Genomic DNA, 20,826 nt, shown 5'->3' on the forward strand with positions numbered 1-20,826 from the left:
GACGAATTTCCCCATGGGCTTGCTTCGCAAGATGAAAATGACGAAAATTTTTGAGTTTTTCCCCCGCTCCCCAACCCCTTTTTCTGAAGCACTAAGCTGCTAATAGCCTTTTAGCAGCTAAACCGCTAATCCCTTAAACCTTTAATAGCCGTTAATAGCCCTTAAACTGCCAATAGCACTAATAGCGCTAATCCGCTAATGGGCTTGCTTCGCAAGACGAAAAAACCGCAAGACGAAAAGACTCGCGGAACGGATTCTTTTCGTCTTGCGAGGCACCACTGTATATTGTATGTAAACTGCTAAGAGGTTTTATGTTGTATCCATTGCTAGTCCTAATCAAAAAGGACCCACTGAAATTAATGCTCGTTACTTACTTAGATCTAGAAATTTCAGTGTGTCCACTCAAAGTAGCAGTTAGATGAACACAATCTTTTATTTACAATTACGTGGTATGTACATTTTGTTAGATAAATAACTTCAACCAATTATAGCAGAAAACAAGAGTACAATCAATTAAGAGGAAGAAAACCATGTTTTACATTCCAGAATCCACTACAACTTTGCAGAGGATACAAGACAAGACTCTCACATTGCAAATCCCACTACCCTATTAAAAATAATTGCTTTTAAAAAGCAAACCCAAAGACAAACAAGAAGGATGCAATATGCACAAGCCCGTCTTACCTCGCTTTAATAATGATCCTGAATTGTTCAAATTGCTGAGAGCTTATAAAATTCTTTTCTGGTTCTATCATGACAGAGAAGCTTGGCAATGCTTGAAATGTGAAGTGGAAGAAAGCTCAGTTAAACCCTTTTACTTTTAAGTACTGTATAAAAGAGATCAAATCTATTTCTGCAGAACATTCACTGCTAGGGCTAGCACCTGTTTTCACCAGACCTCCTTCCAGAGTTTGGAGGCATGTGCTTAGACCAGCTCCTTGCTTAAGAGCAGGAAAGGGGGGGAATTTGATTCAGTTCAAATTTAGAAGCAAACTTGTCTCTCGCTTTTTGAAACAATGTGTGAATTGAAGCACAATCACCCTTCAAAAACTGGCACTACTCTGAATTTTGCAACATAGTTCTCAAATTAAGTAATATATACAAAGATGCATATGTTAGGGTAAAGTATGCATATTAATGCAGTCATTAGTGAACATAACATACAAAAATACGGGAAGCTGCTTTTCAAATATCTGGATATCAGGCAAATCTGCTTATAAAAATGTGCATATTGGGAAAGATAGCACCCAGTGGGTGCTATCATGTCCTAATGGGTGCTATCATGTCCTCTCTCAGTTCTCTCCATGCTGATAATCAGCTGGAAGTTTTCCTTGCATAATTGTAGAACATGCTTCCAATGAGCTTATTATTAACTTGATTTCTTACTCACCCATAAGGGTTCCAGGGCTGGTTACAGCAATTAAAAAATACATTGTAGTCAAGGGGATAAGGTGGGTGCTAATCTATATATTTGTATATCTATACAGTGTTAAAGGCCAGGGTGAAGATGTCTGACTTCAGCATAAACCAGAAACTACATAACAAGGGTGCCAAATACACCTCCATGGGGAGGGAATTCTACACCTTAGGGGCTGTCACAGAAAAGGCCCTCTTCTGGGCCACCAACCTCCATACTTCTGAGGGCAGCAGAACTACCAAGATGGCTCCCTCCCTCAGATATTTGGGGCACAAGTCGTTTAGTACTTTAAACAGATAATTAGGTATGGTAGTCCTCAACTGCTTAACCATTCATGAAATTAATCCACTGATGAAATTGATTAAATTTATATCCCACTCTTCCTGCCCCCGCCCCCGGCCAAAGGAGCCTAGGGCAGCAAACCATGAGCAACGAAACAATACATCTAAGGACATCTAAAAACAGTTAACAAATAAGTATGCCCATCTTACTCATTACCAATTCAAAGAATATTATAATGTACCTCCCCCAAAAAGAGAATTAGTGAATTGGCTTTTTAATATCCATATAAATATCCACATTACCATATTCTTTAACTTGAAACCCAGTTTTGGCAGAGGTTGTGAAATCCTTTTGATACTTGGCTTTTATTGTCCAGTAACCATATCTATGGGGAGAAAGATAAGATTTAAAAAATAATAATGGGAAAAGGGAGCCGTAAAGCCATACACTGGGCTCCTTGGCTGAGCAGGAAATTGGACCCAGTTTCCCTGGTCAAGCCTCTAACCACTAAAGTTGTGCCCATGGGCCAGGCTAGGGAATCTTTTTTTTTCTTTTTCTTTTTGCAGAAAAGTGTCCTTTGTGCTGTTTTAGACTTCAAACACCTTTTCCTCTGTATTTTAGTTCCTCCTCCTCTGCAAAACTGCACAGACAGAGGGTGACCCACAGAAACGAAGATGTTAATTTCGCTTTATTTCCTTTCAGTAACGTTTTACAAATGTTTGTGGTTTCAGATCGGTTCCAAGAAATTGGGGGAATTGTTACTGTGAAGTTCCTTCCAGGCTTGCCTCTAAGCAAATAGCTTTACAAAGTTTTACCAAGCAGAGCTCTGCTGCGCATGTAATAGCCATGCCCATATGTGCCAAAACTCCAACAAACTATATGTTTCCCTGTCTTGTGGCAAAATCCCAACTCCATTCCCTATTATATTGGAAGGCAAACCAATGAGGCAAGAAGTGACAGAAAGTAGTCAAGGAAGGTGAAATAGAGAAATAGAGAGAGAGAGAGAGACTATATTCTCAAAACAGAATGACTTGCTGACTGGCACTTTCCACAGAAACAAATATGTTAATTTTGCTTAATTCCCTTCCAGTATTGTTTGAGGTTACAAATAGCTTGCAATTGATTGGGCTGAACACCATGCAACTGTGATGTTTCATGCTGGTTTGTATCAAACCAATTAGCATTACAAAGCCCAACTATGGCATGTAATATGCAATATTTTTCTTATAGTTGTAAATTATAGTGCTTTTGTTTTTTGCTTTTTCGTTGAATAAAGCGCTGTTAACCGTGTGTGCCATTGTAATGGATTGCTTTGAAGTCATTTCTGCACCAAGTAAAGTAATTTTTAGTCTCCAATTCCCCCCCTCCAACCCATCCCATATTTCGCCTGACCTGTCCTTTATTTTGCCCAACCAAAAGTGGCAACCCTACCATGGGCCCTACGACGCCCTTGTCATACCCTCCAACATTTCTCTGATGAAAATAGGGAAGTCCTACCATACCCTTCAACATTTCCCTGATTAAAATTAGGACATCCTAAGGAAAAGCAGGGCATTCTGGGATCAAATCAGAAACTGGGACAATGGCTTCTGTAAATCCATGACTGTCCCTGAAAAACAGGAATACTTGGAGGGGCTGCAAAGAGGTCTTCGCCTTGCACTCACAAAACCTGATTCACCACACACAGAGAGACACAGCTCCTTTGAGACGGTGAAAGTAAATTTTTTTTAATCCTTTGAAATTTACACAGAGCTTAAGAAGGAAGTTAGAAGGGTGACTCTCTTGCCCACTTCCTCTTTCAACTCTGTGTGCTTTTCAGCACTTGGATTAATTCTACAGGACCTGGCTTGTGCATTGATTGCTCGGAAAACGTAGTCTGTGTGCATGCATTTCATTTCCTTCTGTTTTGGGGAAGGGCAATGGCAGGCAGAATGCGGAAGCAAAAGGTGGCCAGGGCGGTAGCACCCATAGCACTTGCTCCGAAATCTAAATGTGTGCGGGACCTAAAAACCTCAGCAACCCTGATCTAGTCACTGAACCACATTGGTGTTGTTAAGTGCGAGAGAGTTCTTTGGAGACCCCAATCCCCTCTCAAAGCTGGGAAGAGGGATTGATAGTTAAATCACTCTGAGTATTGTAGCTGTTTGATGGGGATAGCAGTCTCAGCACCCTGAATAAACTACAGTTCCCAGGATTTTTTTTGGGGGGGGGAGGCAATGACTGTGTCATGTGCTTTGAAACTGCTTTAAATGTATAGATGAATGTTTCAGATGGAAGTCTGTGAGTGTTCGTATCTCTCTTTTGGAAATTTTGCCCATTCATACCCTCCCAACATTTCTCAGATGAAAATAGGGACATCCCATTCCAGAATAATAATTTTACTATTTATCCCCCGCACATTTTACTGGGTTGCCCCAGCCACTCTGGGCAGCTTCCAACATATATAAAAGAATAACAAAACTTTAAACATTTTTTTAAAAAACCCTCCCTATACAGGATTGCCTTCAGACGGCTCAGGGGTCAGATAACTCCATACCCTCCAACATTTCTCCAATGAAAATAGGGACATCCTAAGGAAAAGCGGGACATTCCAGATCAAATCAGAAACCAGGACAGCTTCTCTAAATCAGGGACGTCCCTGGAAAATAGGGACACTTGGAGGGTCTGCACAATGAAGCTTACAACAATTCTATAATTCTATGACTGCAGTCAGTCAAGTCTGAGCCACCACACTGAAACAGTGCGTTGTAGCATGCGATTAGAGAGGGCTGGCGGACAGCATTAAAAAAACAGAGCTGTCATCTTTTCCTTAAGCAAGAAACTAGTTAAGGTATGTTGCTCCTTACTTTCAAACACAAAATGAATTTCCAGCACCCCCTAGAGGGCTAAAAGGAAACATGTTTTGCACCCTTTCAAATACAGTGGTACCTCGGGTTACATACGCTTCAGGTTACATACGCTTCAGGTTACAGACTCCGCTAACCCAGAAATAGTACCTCAGGCTAAGAACTTTGCTTCAGGATGAGAACAGAAATGGTGCTCTGGCGGCACGGCGGCAGCAGGAGGCCCCCATTAGCTAAAGTGGTGCTTCAGGTTAAGAACAGTTTCAGGTTAAGAACGGACCTCCGGAACGGATTAAGTACTTAACCTGAGGTACCACTGTACATTGAGAGTGCTGCACATCCCCTTTATTGTATCTTTAAGACATTTTGTAAGGGCCAAACGAGATGTGATGTGATGTTAACTGCACAGGTGACATTAAAATGCATGGTTTTTAAAAAAATCTAAACAGCAATCAAGGTGGAGCTGGAGTTCCAGGAAGACCACATGGTCTGGGAAGAAGAATCAAAATATTTTCCTCACAGCTGTAGTTCCAACCAAAGTCCCTCCCCTTAAAACTGTTCTGTGGGAGAGTGGTAGGGTGGAAAGCAGGTGAAATGTGTCAACTAATTCTAGTTTTGTCTCCATCCTCCTCCATGTGGAATTCCTCAAGGGATAACACTAAAGAGGAGGGAGCTAACAGACAATGCTGCTCTCTGGATTGGTTGACAGTAAAGCGAGATGAGCGCCACAACCCCAGGGTTGGCCACGACTGGACCTAATGGTCCGGGGTCCCTTTACCTTTAACCGGGTACAGAGCCTGGGGGTGGGTGGGTACTACAACTATGATGTAGTGAATTGAGCAGAACGCAAGAGGCAATGGAGCATCAAATTTTGGACTTGCAGAGGATGCCGCTGAGATTTGAAAGACTGAAGTCCCCCCCTGCCTGACAGTCCAGCAGGTGGATCACTGTCTCGTACTGGGAGCCCTTGAAGGATGTTGTTAATGTTTGATGTTTTACCATGTTTTATATATGCTGTAAGCTGCCCCAAGTGGCTGGGGAAACCCAGCCAGATGAGCGGTGTATAAATAATAAAATTATTAATCATAATAATTATGGGATGGGATGGAGTAAGGCAGTCAGGAGGGTTTCAGAGTGCAGAAGTATCAACAGGAGTGCTGGATGGCTCAGCCATCGTGTCTGCACCATGCTGAGCTTGTCACCACCTCACCCCTTACCCTCCCAGAAATGAGCAGCAACTCACCTGTCAGGTGGTCAGATAAGTGTCTCTGCCCCATCATACCATCCACTAGTGGAGAGAAGCCTTCTTCCTTTCCCTTCCACTCAATATTTGGTCTCCAGTTTTGAGAGGTTTTATCTAATGAATGCATTTGTAAAACAATACTGAAACCCCCACCCCCCTCTACCATGTCAAGTCTCCAAAATTATTGATTTGACAGTAGTGACAAATATTCGCTGCACCATGGGATAAGTCACTTGGATCCAGGCTATATAAAAAAGATTTCAAAGCTGACTGAGCACACATCCCTTATACTAAATAAAGGAAATGTTTCATTCAAACCATAACATTTAAAATATGAACATATCTACTTAGGATATGGTGGGATTTTGAAGTCAGGGAAAGATAAAATCCCAGTGACATCCTCTTCCTCGATGATATCCACTTCTACTCCATCAGGATCCTTTACAGAAAATAAAAACAGCTTTTACAGCTATGGCACAATGTTAATTATCCAAATGAATAAGATAGCATATATGTCTTAGAATAATCAAGTACAGAAATCCACAAAGGATGTATGCTCTTTTGAATCTTTTTACCTATCTTTTAAATGAATTATCTCCAACTTAGGATATTTTTGAACTGGACAAGACTATCACATCCACACCATATGTTTAAACTACCTCTAATGAACTTTAAAGCACATGGCTTCCCACAAAGGAATCGGGGAACTGTAACTTACCTATTACAAGAGCTGCAGCTCCCAGCACCCTTAACAAACTACAGTTCCCAAGATTCTTTGGGGTGAGCCATGTGCTTTCAATGCGAGGTGTGACTGTAATGAAGCAACGAAAGAACACAATTCTATTCCATGAAGAGCTTGACCTTTCCCCTAGCTGCTCAGTGAAAGCTGCTGATTCAAGTTCTTGGCGGAAATGGCCATTCCAAGCCACATAAGGACACCTGGTGTTCCTAACTATTCCTGGTGCTCCTTGACTGCTTTGAACGGCAGAGCGTGGCAGTGCCTGTACTTTGGAACTCCTTGCCTATTGAAATCAAGCAAATCAAGCACCTTCCCCATACACTTGCTGGTGCCTGCTAAAATCACTCCCATACTCCACATGGCATAATTATGAAGCTGAGCCCCGCCTCAATTCGAAACAGAAGAATTTTTCACATGCACACAGGATAATGTGAGGAAAGAATTTTTCACATGCACTATGGCATAACTGAATGATATTCTGCTTGTTTTCTAATTGCTTGTAATAATCATACACCTACATATATGCTTTAGAGTTCAATAAGAGTCAATAAACTCCTTTGACTAGTCAAGTAATTAGTTCCATAATACAATATTAATAAAAGCTTACAAATACTTAAAGAGGACTGGTTTCACCATCATCTTCTTCTTTTTCATCTTTTCTTATCTGCTCCTTGTAAAAATAAGCTGCCTAGCTCCTTAATAAATCTCATATGCACAAGTGCACAAAAGCTAATTTCACACTGCAAAATTTATTATTTTTGACACGGCACAAAATGTGTCTAGCTGCATGTTAGACTCACCACAAATGTTAAGGTGGCAGATCTTCGTGCTGGCTTCAGTTCTTCATTCAAAGAATAGACCCTGACCTTCACTGTAATGTAAAAATGCTTATTTAACTTACTTTATTTATAAGGAAATCTTTCCCTCACTTTCAATCCCATTAGGGCTTCCCAAGGCAGCTACCAATCAATAGAATCATAAGCACAAGAAAACCATCAACCAATAGCAAAAGAAACACACACAGCCGCAGCAGCAGTGCAACGGCAATCAGCAACAACCAATGTTAACTATAATTAATCACCAGACAGATTACACTCATGGCATTTTTGGGGAGTGGGAAGTTAGGATGCACACTTAGGCATCACCTAAGTAGCAGGACATCACCACACATAAACTTTGCATTTCTGTGTGTGGATTCTATTTTTTATTTATATCATGCCTTTTTCCCAAGATGAGATTCAAGGCAACTTCCAAAATTTAAAAACATCAATTAAAAAAAGAAAAAGAAAGAAAGAAAGAAAGAAAGAAAGTTAAAAGCAATAGTTAAAATACATCAAAACACATTTAGAACCAGCAATTATCTCAATAGGAAGGTTTTAGCCTGCTGGTGGAAGGCTAATAAGGAGGAAATGGCCACAATATGGGACTGTTAGCAGACCTTGTAGCTTGGATGAATTATATTGGAATAATCACTTGCAGTTTCTGGAGTTCAAAGGATATATTCATGTTGGAACGACTTACAGGATGAAAGGAGATGCAGGAGAGAAAGTAGCTGACATCTTGTCTCAATAAGTTGGAAGAAACAACAAAATAGCTAAGCTTGTAGGAGTGGAGTTAACTTCGACAGAGATCACTGGCTAGATCACTGGACAAACAGTGTCTTGCATGGTTTAAAGTAACACATGCAGTAACTACAGACTCAAGAGAAGGAAATTTATTTGCTTTTCTGCAACAGAGACCTCCTACTACCGCATTATTATTGTGTCAATGACACATAGCAGAACACACACAAGAAGTTTGGAAGACCACCAGATGAATTATTAATTGATTCAGAGTTATAGGTTAAAAATGTTTGGGACTTTTAAATAAAACAAGATCAGGATAATGTGAATTGCCACCAAGTGTTTAGCAAAAGGAAAGCTGACTTTACCTGACTGATCCGGGGTGTATACAGGTTTGTCAGTCTGAATAAAGAGAAAACCATTCTCATATGTAATAGGCATTTTCTTTTCTCTTGTAAAGTGTGGAGAAATGGCTTCCAAATACACATGCCCAATTGAATTCTTTGGGTCTCTGCTTGACAAATCTTTTGGCTGAATCTAGAAATGTGATAGAGAATAGTTTTAAAAACATGCATGCCAGAGTAACCCATTGAAAACAGTGACAGATAGCATTTTGTGGTTGCAAGGGTATTGCCCTACATATGCTAAGTCATGATTTATTTATTTAAACATTTTAAAATGTTTTTGGGCAAAGCCTTCACACGAACATAAAGAAACTATATTAAATACACATACAGTATAAGCACATGTAATCAAAAATACAAACAAAAAATAATTATAAGAGTATAAGAAAGCTAGTATGGACTTATGATTAGGTTGATGTACTAGGTATTAAATAGTGGGTAGACATAGCAGACGACACAGCGATTTCTCCAAAGCAGCTCTTTATTAGTAAGCTGGAACAGAACTGAACAGCAAACAGCTCAGCCGGCCTGCTTTTATAGGCAGCCAGCTGTGAACGTTGTAGCAACAACAACCCAGGGTTTCCCGCCTAAAATAACTGACGTGGACCTGAGTGAAAACTATATACACGATACTCCTGGTGGCCAGGGTGAGAACTTCAATACATAACACCAGGACCTAGGAGACCAGGGTTCAAATTCTCACTCAGCTATGAATCTATGGGATGGGCCACCCCTGCAATGGTGGGCATGACCAGAGGCAAAAGTGGATGGAGAAATGGATGTATTTTTGTACAGTAGGTGACTTTCTATACACAAATAGCCCTTCTTTGTCCTCCAACCAGGCAAGCAAGAGGCATTATTAGAGTTCAAAGAAACATTCAAGCCAGACAAAAACACTTTAAAGTACAAAGCAGGGCCAGTGGTGGGTAAGGTCTGTGGGGAGTTCTGAAGGCCACATAGAGAGGCCTGGAGGGCCTGAAGTTCCCCACCATTGTTATAAACCAAGCACATACATGTATCAGAAATGCTGTACTACGTACCGTTAATGTTACAGCTCCTTGAAACTTATTGGCAGGTGTCAACTGAACACGACCAGAGGCAAAAGTAGTTTGCTTATCTGGGAAGCTTTTCACAGATATTGTGACTGGAAACTCTTGTTCATATCCAAAGGCTTGAATCACCACCATCTCAGAGGCCCCAACGCGGAACATTTTGGGTGAAGAAACAACATAACTGTAAGAGAAAGCGGCATCAAAATTTATTTTAATGGATTCCAAAGAAAGCTGATAAAGTACTGTCTGAAAAATGGGGGTGGGGTAGGTTTATTAAGCACTTAAATGACAGCCAACAGCAGGGGGCCCATGTACTCCGTTTATATAAGGATAAACTGTGCTCAGTTTCCATATTTAAAACAAACTGACCAAACCCTATAAGAACACCTTTTTTCTCACAACCTCCTCTTCCTGTTCTTCTCCAGGCAGGTAATACTTCACCACATCCTTGTGAATACCCCTCAAGTACTTTTTTCTTCTTCTGCATCTATTTGATACTGAATTGGGGTAGGTAAGAACTTCTGGCTCCCCTAGAGAAACCCGAACTGACTGTGGTGACTTTAGAGCAAGCAGGGCACAGGCCTTCCATCCCAAATGCTGCCAGCCACCACTGCTAATAGAGGCGCACTTACGCAGGTAAGTTGAAAAGGTGGCAATCCTAGTTATACGTATTCACTTCTGCACTGTTTATTCACATCTCACTTTATAGCAGCTGAGAAAATACTCTCAAAATAAAACCACGCTCACAGCTGCTACAGGAAATCTGTTCCACAAATGAGCTATTTAAGGTGGCTCAGGTTGTGCCTTCCCAACCGCTATTCTGATCCTAAACAACAAAGGGCATTAGGCTGGATCCATGGCAAGGAGATCATTGTAAAGGTTCTTCAAGGATGGCACGCCAACCCTAAGCTGTAGGTCGGAAGAGAGGGCAGACTGCCACTTAGGGCTCATCCAGACTGCCTTTTGTAGAATCATAGAATCATAGAGTTGGAAGAGACCACAAGGGCCATCGAGTCCAACCCCTTGCCAAGCAGGAAACACCATCAGAGCACTCCTGACATATGGTTGTCAAGCCTCTGCTTAAAGACCTCCAAAGAAGGAGACTCCACCACACTCCTTGGCAGCAAATTCCACTGTCGAACAGCTCTTACTGTCAGGAAGTTCTTCCTCATGTTTAGGTGGAATCTTCTTTCTTGTAGTTTGGATCCATTGCTCTGTGTCCGCTTCTCTGGAGCAGCAGAAAACAACCTTTCTCCCTCCTCTATGTGACATCCTTTTATATATTTGAACATGGCTATCCTATCACCCCTTAACCTCCTCTTCTCCAGGCTAAACATGCCCAACATGTGCTGGACTTTAAAGCTCTGTATCCAAGCTTCCCCGCTTTCCCCATGTGAAACTGTGTTTTACTGCTGAATGGTGAAATGTGAGTTTTCCTGGGGAAAGTTGCAGGACGAAAGAAAAACCACTGAGACACAGACCTGTGCCTGGGAAATGTGGTGCTAAAGGAAGTCATCAGTGGTGCTGAGTTGCCCCCTAGAGTTGGCATGCCTGCACAACATAATAGTGAACCACCTCTCTTTACCTTTAATGTTTCTTATCTCTCTGTTCTCTCTCCCTTCCTTCCTTTCTTTTTTCCTTTTGTTTTCTTTTCCCCTTTCTCTCTCTCCTCTCCTCTCATGTCTTTTCAATTCTATCTGTTCTAGATATTATTTTATTGCATTGCAAAAACTTTAATAAAAATAATTATGAAAAAAGAAAGGAAAGCACATTTTTAAGCTTACCAAACATGTAGTCTTTTTTTTTTCTATGCTAGGGGAATAGGGAACCTTTGGAACTCAATTTGAAGTGCATATTTTAAAGGTCTTACGGCCTATATTTCCATACTTTACTTTGCTGCATATTTTGTGATTTCAGATCTCTGCTGGGGTTTTCTCACCAAAATGTACTTGCACCAAACTTGAATATCCACAACCAGAAAGAAATATTGGAAATAAGGTGCCTCATATCCTTAAGTGCTGCAGGCTTTGCAGGGCTGAATTCCTGCCCAAAATCACATGGCCATTGTTTCCATGAGGGTTGTCAGATAAGTCAGCATATTGCAATCAGCATATCGTCTTCCTGATCTTACCCTGACTGGCTGGCTGCCACTGTGTATCTGACCTTATCCTCTTTATTATTCTTTCTTACCTGGCTTTTGGCATGAAAGGAGCCCTCAAGGTGAATTACACAAATCACGTAAACAACACCGTCAGCCCGTAATCATTTAAATAAATAAGACAAACAGAACCAGTCTGACAGCAATATTAAAATGTCACAGGGGGATCGAAAGAGTATCTGAAAACACAGCTGAAAATACAAGTGACATAGAGTCCTGTGCAGGTTTCCCCTGCCTGAGGTTGGTTAAAAGGAAGAGGAACATAACTGTGAAGGCTGACTGAAGCAACTCCCCACCACCACCACCACCACCCAAAGAAAGGATAACATATTGTGCAAATGGGCTCTTAACTATTTTCCCTCCAGCTTCTGTTTTTCCCAGCCCCAGATGTGGTAGAGATGGGGAACTTCAGGCCTTAGGGATGGATGCGGCCCCTCCAGACCACTCTATCTGGCCCTTGCGACACTATCCAGGTCACGCCTTCTCCCTAGGCCATCACTGGCATTGCTCCATGCATTTAATTGACTTCAGCTGCAACAATGCCTTTGTGGTTCAGTATGCACCATACCTTTAAAAGCACATACTCCCCCCCCCAAAAAAAAGAATCCTGTGAACCGTTGTTTGTTATGGGTGCAGGAAACTGTAGCTTTGAAGGGGGTAAAGTACACTTCCCATGGGGTTTTTCGGGGGTGGGGTGCTTTAAAGATATGACGTTGACACAGCCTAGTTTGCTTGCCTGCGTGAAGATCTGAGTTTCATCTTGCTGGAATGTAGCCTGGAATGTACGGAGGGATTGAATCACCCCTGGAGAATCAGGGTTGTGGTCTGAGGCTGCTCTTGGATTCCAGCTGCCACTCAATTCTCAAATTGCTTCTGCAGTTAAGAGTGCTTATGCCCAGGGTCAGTTGTCCATACTCCTGTGAACTCCCACTTGGACTATGTGGTGCTGCCCTTAAAGATGGTCCAGAGACTGCAGCTACTGCAGAATGCAGATGCTAGATTGATAAGTGGAGCAGCCTTATGGGATCACGTAACACTGTCCTGAATGCACTGCACTGGCTGCGCATGAGCTACCAGGCACAATGCAAGGTGTTAGTTAAAGGTAAAGGTACCCCTGACCATTACATCCAGTCGTGGACGACTCTGGGGTTGTGCGCTGAGGGAGCTGGCATTTGTCCGCAGACAGCTTCCGGGTCATGTGGGCAGCATGACTAAGCCGCTTCTGGCGAACCAGAGCAGCGCATGGAAATGCCGTTTATCTTCCCGCCAGAGCAGTACCTATTTATCTACTTGCACTTTGACGTGCTTTCGAACTGCTAGGTGGGCAGGAGCTGGGACCAAGCAATGGGAGCTCTAAAACCCTAATTGGCTTGGGACCCAAATACTTAAAAGGATGACTTCCCCTCTACCAACTATCTCAAATCCTACAATTCACAGGTGTGGCCTTATTGGTTGGCCCTGATCCCTGACAGGCCTTTTCTGGTTGGCCCTGATCCCTGACAGGCCTTTTCTGTGGTGGCCCCCCCCATTTGTAGTCTGCTCTCCCTGATGAGGTGCATCTGTCTCCATCATTAATAACTTTCAGGAGGAGTTTGAAAACATTGCTGTTCACCCAGGGAATTGCAAACCAAATAATCCTGATCCTGGCAACCCTGGAAACACTATTTCGGAGAATGTTTGTTACTGTAAACTGCTTTTAGATGTTTTAAATTATAATTGTTTTTAAAATGTTTTAACTGTTTTAAAATATTTCTGTCTTTGTTTTAAGTTGTGTATGTGTTTGCCAGCCTGGCTTCTTTTGGGAGGAAGGGTAGAATACAAATTAATTAATAATTAAATAAAACAAACAAACAATAGTATAAACATAAGCATTGCATATATTACTCCATCCACTTTTCTGCCTCTGACACCCAGAAGGTTGCTCATGAGGATATGTGGCCCTGTGTGGGGAAAAGGATTCTCCACCTCTGAAAAAAACCCAAGACCCTATAGTTGTTCCCCTGCTGGGAGGGGAAGCATCTTGAGAGGGAGAGGGAGGTCTGATGAGAAAGCAGCTGAAGAGAAAACAAGCAAGGAGTAAACTACACAGGACTCAGCACTGCATATAATTTGAGCGTCACATCTCCAAATGCCTTTTTGTACTATGACAGGCTAGTTGGTGGGCATATTTGGGCAAGGAGCTCAGGAATGAGGGTGCTACCACTCAAAAGGTGCTGCTTACCGGAGGCAGGGTCTCAGGTGATGCCAGCAGCAGCAGCGGAGACTAGTCCACAAGGACAAATGGGGTACTGCTGCACTACCTTCAGCCTGTTCTCAGCCAGCCCCATCTGCCTGCCTTGTTGCTTTCAACCATTGGCTCTGACCACCTAAAGGTAAAGGTAAAGGGACCCCTGACCGTTAGGTCCAGTCATGACCGACTCTGGGGTTGCGGCGCTCATCTCGCTTTATTAGCCGAGGGAGCCGGAGTACAGCTTCTGGGTCATGTGGGGCCAGCATGACTAAGCCACTTCTGGCGAACCAGAGCAGCACATGGAAAAGCCATTTACATTCCCGCTGGAGCGGTACTTATTTATCTACTTGCACTTTGATGTGCTTTCGAACTGCTAGGTGGGCAGGAGCAGGGACCGAGCAACGGGAGCTCACCCCATTGCGGGGATTCAAACCGCCGACCTTCTGATTGGCAAGTCCTAGGCTCTGTGGTGTAACCCACAGTGCCACCCACGTCTGACCGCCTACTGTTGGCTTTATACTATCAGTACAAGGCTATGGAAGAAGAGGCTTTTTGAAGTGCAAAGGGTCCATATTACCTAAGGCTTCCAAAATCAAAAGCACCACTTTTGCATCAGCAATAGTAAATGGAATCCAGCAATACTCTTGGAGAATTATTTGCAATCTTGTCATAGTTAGCAACCCGACAGCCCCATTCTGCATCTGCCCCATTTTAACACAACAACAGACACAATCAACCCTTACTTACGTTTGCTCCTGAGTCAAACCTCTTCCACAAAAGGCCAGAAATAAGAAAATACCAAGAAGATTCATGTTTGCCCTGAGCAGCTGAGGCTGATGGGGAGACAAGCCTTTTGGTGTTCTGGTTGCCTGCAAGTCTGTAAATGGAATTTGCTAGCAAAATTTCTCTAAGTTAATCATTCATCAGATCTCTGGTATCTGAAGAGGATTTTCATTTCATCACAGAAAAATTCCCCTTCTCTATTCCAGAAAAAAATTAAGTTGGCTGGGTCAAACAGGAGCACCTAATTCGGAGATTTCATTTCTGTGTGTCTTTAATCTTGTGCATACAGAGGAAGATATCCTTCCTCCCCAGAGAATACAAACCCTTTAGGAAGTAATGCAAGACCTTCCTCTTTTGAAAGGTTTGCAGAGATTGGCTGGAACATGATGCTTAATTTTGGTTTATCTTTTCTATGTCTAGCTTGATGTTGAGGCAACTGCATTTTTTAAAAGTTAGAAAATATGTCTCAGGATAAACTCACTGTATAAATAAAGATAAATAAAGATTACACAATTATTGAACTGTCTAATAGTTGTCAACTGTGTTTTTTAAAAGTTAGAAAATATGTCTCAGGATAAACTCACTGTATAAATAAAGATTACACAATTATTGAACTGTCTAATAGTTGTCAACTGTGTTTTTTAAAAGTTAGAAAATATGTCTCAGGATAAACTCACTGTATAAATAAAGATTACACAATTATTGAACTGTCTAATAGTACCACACTAAACATGTGTTTTTAAAAACACTAAACATGTTTTTTTAAAACAACAACAACACAGTTGCTTAACATCTTTTATTCATTGTTATTATATGTATATGCCTTTTTAGAATTTGCTTGTTTATTTAAAACTAGGAAAGCCACTTTGATAACCTCCTTATTTCATTTCTCAATCCATCAAAAGGAGAAGTGGGGCTTTAAGCCTGCAGATCAAATGCAGCCCTCCACACTTAGCTATCAGGCCCCTGGAACTGTTTCCAGCCACAACCACTTTCATCAGGCCATATCACCTCACCACACCCTGTTCCAGACCCTTCTTAATTGCTTTTGCCTGGCTGGAATGTGTCTTTGAAGTGTCATTATGCCTCTTACTTGACTGTATGCTGGTGAGTATGCGTAGAAACTTCTGGCTTTAGCATGGCTGGAAAATACCCTACCATATAAAGATAAGAATCATATCCATTGTTCTGCTCACTTTTACATCTAGCCTCACCCACTTTTGTTTCCAATCTCATTCAGCACTGACATGTACATATCCAGAAGGTTGCCTGCAGTGAGAGAATGTGGGATTAAAAAGATTCCTTAAAGGTAAAGGTAAAGGAGCCCCTGACCATTAGGTCTAGTCGCGGATGACTCTGGGGTTGTGGTGCTCATCTCACTTTACTGGGCGAGGGAGCCAGTGTACAGCTTCCAGGTCATGGGGCCAGCATGACTAAGCTGCTTCTGGCAAACCAGAGCAGCACATGGAAACGCCATTTACCTTCCCACCAGAGAGGTACCTATTTATCTACTTGCACTTTGACATGCTTTCGGACTGCTAGGTTGGCAGGAGCAGGGACCGAACAACGGGAGCTCACCCCGTCACAGGGATTTGGACCGCCAACCTTCTGATCGGCAAGCCCCAGGCTCTGTGGTTTAATCAACAGTGCCACCCGCGTCCAAAAAGATTCCTTTGTTTTGTCGTTTAGTCATGTCCGACTCTTCGTGACCCCATGGACCAGAGCACGCCAGGCACTCCTGTCTTCCACTGCCTGCCGCAGTTTGATCAAAAAAAGATTCCTTACTACTGCCTATATATTGATGCTGGAACCTTACTTCCAGTAAAACCTAGAGCCATTATTGCCACACTGTGTGCAGTATCTAGGACACACTAACATGCCAGGCTGTGTACACACCATACAGTTAGAGCACGTGATTCCCCCTAAAGAATCCTGGGAACTGTAGTTTGTTAAGGATGCTGGGAATGGTAACTCCATGAGAGGTAAAGTGCAGCTCCCAGGATTCTTTGGGGGAGCCATGTGCTTTAAATGTATGTTGTCTGAGCGTCTAAATAAAGCTACATCTAGATCAAGGGAAGTAATAGTGCCACTGTATTCTGCTCTGGTCAGACCTCACCTGGAGTACTGTGACATGAGCCAACAGTGTGACGCGGCAGCTAAAAAAGCCAATGCAATTCTGGGCTGCATCAATAGGAGTATAGCATCTAGATCAGGGGAAGTAATAGTGCCACTGTAGTCTGCTCTGGTCAGACCTCACCTGGAGTACTGTGTCCAGTTCTGGGCACCACAGTTCAAGAAGGACACTGACAAACTGGAACGTGTCCAGAGGAGGGCAACCAAAATGGTCAAAGGCCTGGAAATGATGCCTTATGAGGAACGGCTAAGGGAGCTGGGCATGTTTAGCCTGGAGAAGAGGAGGTTAAGGGGTGATATGATAGCCATGTTCAAATATATAAAAGCATGTCACATAGAGGAGGGAGAAAGGTTGTTTTCTGCTGCTCCAGAGAAGCGGACACGGAGCAATGGATCCAAACTACAAGAAAGAAGATTCCACCTAAACATTAGGAAGAACTTCCTGACAGTAAGAGCTGTTCAACAGTGGAATTTGCTGCCAAGGAGTGTGGTGGAGTCTCCTTCTTTGGAGGTCTTTAAGCAGAGGCTTGACAACCATATGTCAGGAGTGCTCTGATGGTGTTTCCTGCTTGGCAGGGGGTTGGACTCGATGGCCCTTGTGGCCTCTTCCAACTCTATGATTCTATGATTCTATGAACTCTTGAGTGAGTTTTTGTTTGAAAGAACCATGGACTGTGATATGAGCTGAACAGAGGGACCCTTTCCCTTAATTCTAAGATCGTATGGCCATACCCACCCACCCCAGCAGCAATTTTGCACTTGCCTTCATTTTGTGGATGTTAGACTTTTAGTGTAAGAACAAAGTTGGTATTGTAAGCTTGCTGTCTTCCGCTTTTTTAAATATAGTATAACTGTGTAGACATGTGCCTCTGTAGATGTCTGTCTTTGATTTGTGCACACAAAGTGGAATGTCCTAGGAAAACAGATGTTATGCAAGATTTTGCAAGTTTAAACAAATACTTTAACCAACGTTTACAGGAAAGACTGTTTGCAAAAGAAATCATTGACCAATGAAATCATACCCATACCCTTCACACTTAGCAGGAGGTCACTCCTCCCTCCCATGTGAAAAGTAAGAAAGTTATCCCTTGTCATGTGCAAAGAGGGGAGTCATCCTAGCTTTCTTGGGGCTCCCTCACAGGTTAGAAAAATATTATGTGGAAGAAAGAAAATCCTAGCTTTCTTGGGGCTCCCTCACAGGTTAGAAAAATATTATGTGGAAGAAAGAAAATCCAAACACATGGGACACCATACTCAGGAATGGGAGATCTATTGTAAACAATACTGTATTTGATAATATACTGCTACAAAGTGCAACAAAATGTTGCAGCATGGAACCACAACAAAAAGTTGTTGTGTGAAATCCTTCAGGCCCATTTTCAGCATACTGCATTCCAGAAACCAGAGGTAGCTTGTGAGGTGAGCAAAAACAGTGGCATCCTCCCACCCCCAGCACTGCTGCATACAATACGGATCTCCTTCACTGTTGTTGTGATTATCGCCCTGTCGTTCGATATAGTCTAAGTGTAGGCTCTGAAAGGCCTTTTTTAAAAAAAAAATTAAAAAAATTAACCTCAAGCTTCTTTATTTATTAATTTTTATTGAATTTTACAAGAAAAGAAAAAGAAACAAAAAACAATACATAACACTGTAAACACATTTATATACATTTTTTCCAAAATGCAAACTAAAAAAGAAAATACTTTTCAAAACCAATAATATTACCAAATTCATGCTTGAAACATTACAATATATAAATCTTAGTTAAAATATTATAAAAGGCCTTCATGTGGCAACCACATTGCTGAAGTTAAACAGGTCTCAGCCTGCTCAGTGCCTAGATGGAGTAGCCTGATATTTGCACCTTTGTAAGTAATAAATAATAACTATATATGCTTACTTACAAATCACTATGATCACAGACCCTAATTAATTGTTACAGCAATGAATTTGTGTTGCTGATCATTAATGCATAGATTAAAAAATAGGAAACTTGATATGTTTACTGAAATTTTGATTAAGGCAGTCCTTGTACTTCATGGACCACCTCTCCCCACATGAGCCAACCTGAACCCTGCAATCATCCATCTGAGGCCCTTCTTCATCTGCCCCATAGGAAGTTCAGAGGGTGAAAGCACAAGATCTGGCCTTTTCAGTGGTGGGCCCTTTCCAGTGAGGCACACTTGGTGCCATCTTAATCCGTCTTTAGGCACCAGGTAAATACTTTTATTTTCCCATGGCCCTTAACTTTGGCCCATAATTTGAAGGGTAGCATGGTTCTGCCTTTGTTCGGCATAGCTATTTTTAATATATTTTTATGGGATGTTCTTACTGGCTTTAAAGGAAATGTAGTAGTGTACTGAAATTTCAGGACATTTTAGAATTTCCAACATCTCCTCTCTTGCCCATCCTTTAGCCTTTCACTATAAATTAGACCCTTAGGCACCGCCTCTTCCTTCAGAATGAGTATTTATAGTTCATCACAAGCTGAACATGAGATTGCAGAGTGATGAGACTGCAAAAAAAGATGAATGTTTACCACATTTCTCGAGATTTTCTAGGTACTGAAAATATACACAAGATATAAAACTACTAGAATAGTGTTTACAGTGAGATAAAACAGTAGCCTTCTATTTTTCAGAGCCATGCTGACAGAAACAATAAATCATGCTATCAACTGAGATTAATACAATGGTACCTCGGGTTAAGAACTTAATTCGTTCTGGAAGTCCGTTCTTAACCTGAAACTGTTCTTAACCTGAAGGACCACTTTAGCTAATGGAGCCTCCTGCTGCCGCAGTGCCGCCGGAACACAATTTCTGTTCTCATCCTGAAGCAAAGTTCTTAACCTGAGGTACTATTTCTGGGTTAGTGGAGTCTGTAACCTGAAGCGTATGTAACCCGAGGTAGAACAGCTTGCTCTATGGTATTAACCCCTTCGTGCATTAATTAGACTTTTGCATGTTGGTTATACGAGGCTGGCTATCCCACAATATGAACCTGCCAAGGTTTTGAGATCTTCAAGGAGGCCCTTCTCCCAGCCCCAGCACCCTCACAGGCATGCTTGGGAGGGCGAGGCCTTCTCGGTGACTGCTCCCAGACTTTGGAACACCCTTCCTAGAAAAGTTGGATGGGCTCCCTCCTTGTTGTCATTCTGCTGGCAACTGAACATTTTCCTGTTCCAAAAGGCTTTTGGGAACTGACTGCTTTTGATGAAAGGACTGCGTGCACTACTTTTTTATTGTCATTATTTTCATTGTTTTAATAGTTGTTATTCATGCATATAGTTTATTTCTATAACTGTTTATTTTATTTTATTTTACAATTATTTTGAAATACCTGCCCAACTCGACAGGCAGAAATTTGTTAAAACTACTAATTTTATGAAACAATGCATTTCTAGAAATGAAAAATTTTCTATTATGGAAAACCTTCATCCTACATCACTGATTATTTAAGTTACTTTGAACTCTTTAAAAAAGCAGCCTAAGACATGGCAGCCCTGTATTCGGAAATTTTAAATGTCTGGTTTTTTTCCAATTTTTTTATATGTGATGTAAGCAGCCCAGAGTGGCGAGGGAAATCCAGCCAGATGGGCGGGGTATAAATAATAAAATTATTATTTTTATTTCCTATATTTTTAGGGGTTCTTATTTTAATGTGTACTCTGCCTTGAGTCTCTGTCAGGTAAAAAGACGTGGTGTTTATGCGTTATATATAATCAAATATCGAGAGAGAGAGAGAGAGAGAGAGAGAGAACACGTTCTGCGCAACACTTTTCCCAGAGGGTCTGCATTTTGAAATAAATACAAATAAACAAAACAACAGTACCAACCTATACACAAGCCTCCCACTGAGTTAAATGGGGCTTACTCCAAAGTAAGTGGATCCAACATTGCAGCCTGAGGCTATAACCTTAAGCTCATTTAACTTTAAGTCCCATTTAACTCTATAGGACTCGCCTCTAGATGGGGCTAGTT

The 20,826-nt window shown here is 41.8% G+C and overlaps 1 protein-coding gene across 3 annotated transcripts in view; it reads right to left on the reverse strand.

Annotated features, from left to right (window-relative positions):
• The window catches only part of C5 (complement C5), a 69,844-nt gene extending 54,817 nt beyond the window's left edge, over nucleotides 1-15,027 (reverse strand). For 2 of the 3 annotated variants that reach the window (XM_083422838.1, XM_083422837.1), the window contains exons 1-7: nucleotides 14,678-15,027; nucleotides 9,531-9,723; nucleotides 8,455-8,623; nucleotides 7,325-7,395; nucleotides 6,133-6,224; nucleotides 2,002-2,084; nucleotides 685-775 (exon numbers count right to left, since the gene is read on the reverse strand). In XM_083422838.1, coding sequence (XP_083278964.1) covers nucleotides 685-775; nucleotides 2,002-2,084; nucleotides 6,133-6,224; nucleotides 7,325-7,395; nucleotides 8,455-8,623; nucleotides 9,531-9,723; nucleotides 14,678-14,742 — 764 coding nt within the window. In that variant the 5' untranslated portion in view covers nucleotides 14,743-15,027. Of the gene's footprint in view, nucleotides 1-684; nucleotides 776-2,001; nucleotides 2,085-6,132; nucleotides 6,225-7,324; nucleotides 7,396-8,454; nucleotides 8,624-9,530; nucleotides 9,724-9,929; nucleotides 10,150-14,677 lie in introns of those variants that run through there. The other variant, XM_083422839.1, reaches the window with a different exon arrangement.
• Between the last annotated feature and the right edge of the window lie 5,799 nt (nucleotides 15,028-20,826).

The sequence above is a fragment of the Podarcis tiliguerta genome (genome assembly GCF_965153285.1).
Source record: "Podarcis tiliguerta genome assembly, chromosome: Z".
Taxonomy (NCBI): Eukaryota; Metazoa; Chordata; class Lepidosauria; order Squamata; family Lacertidae; genus Podarcis; species Podarcis tiliguerta.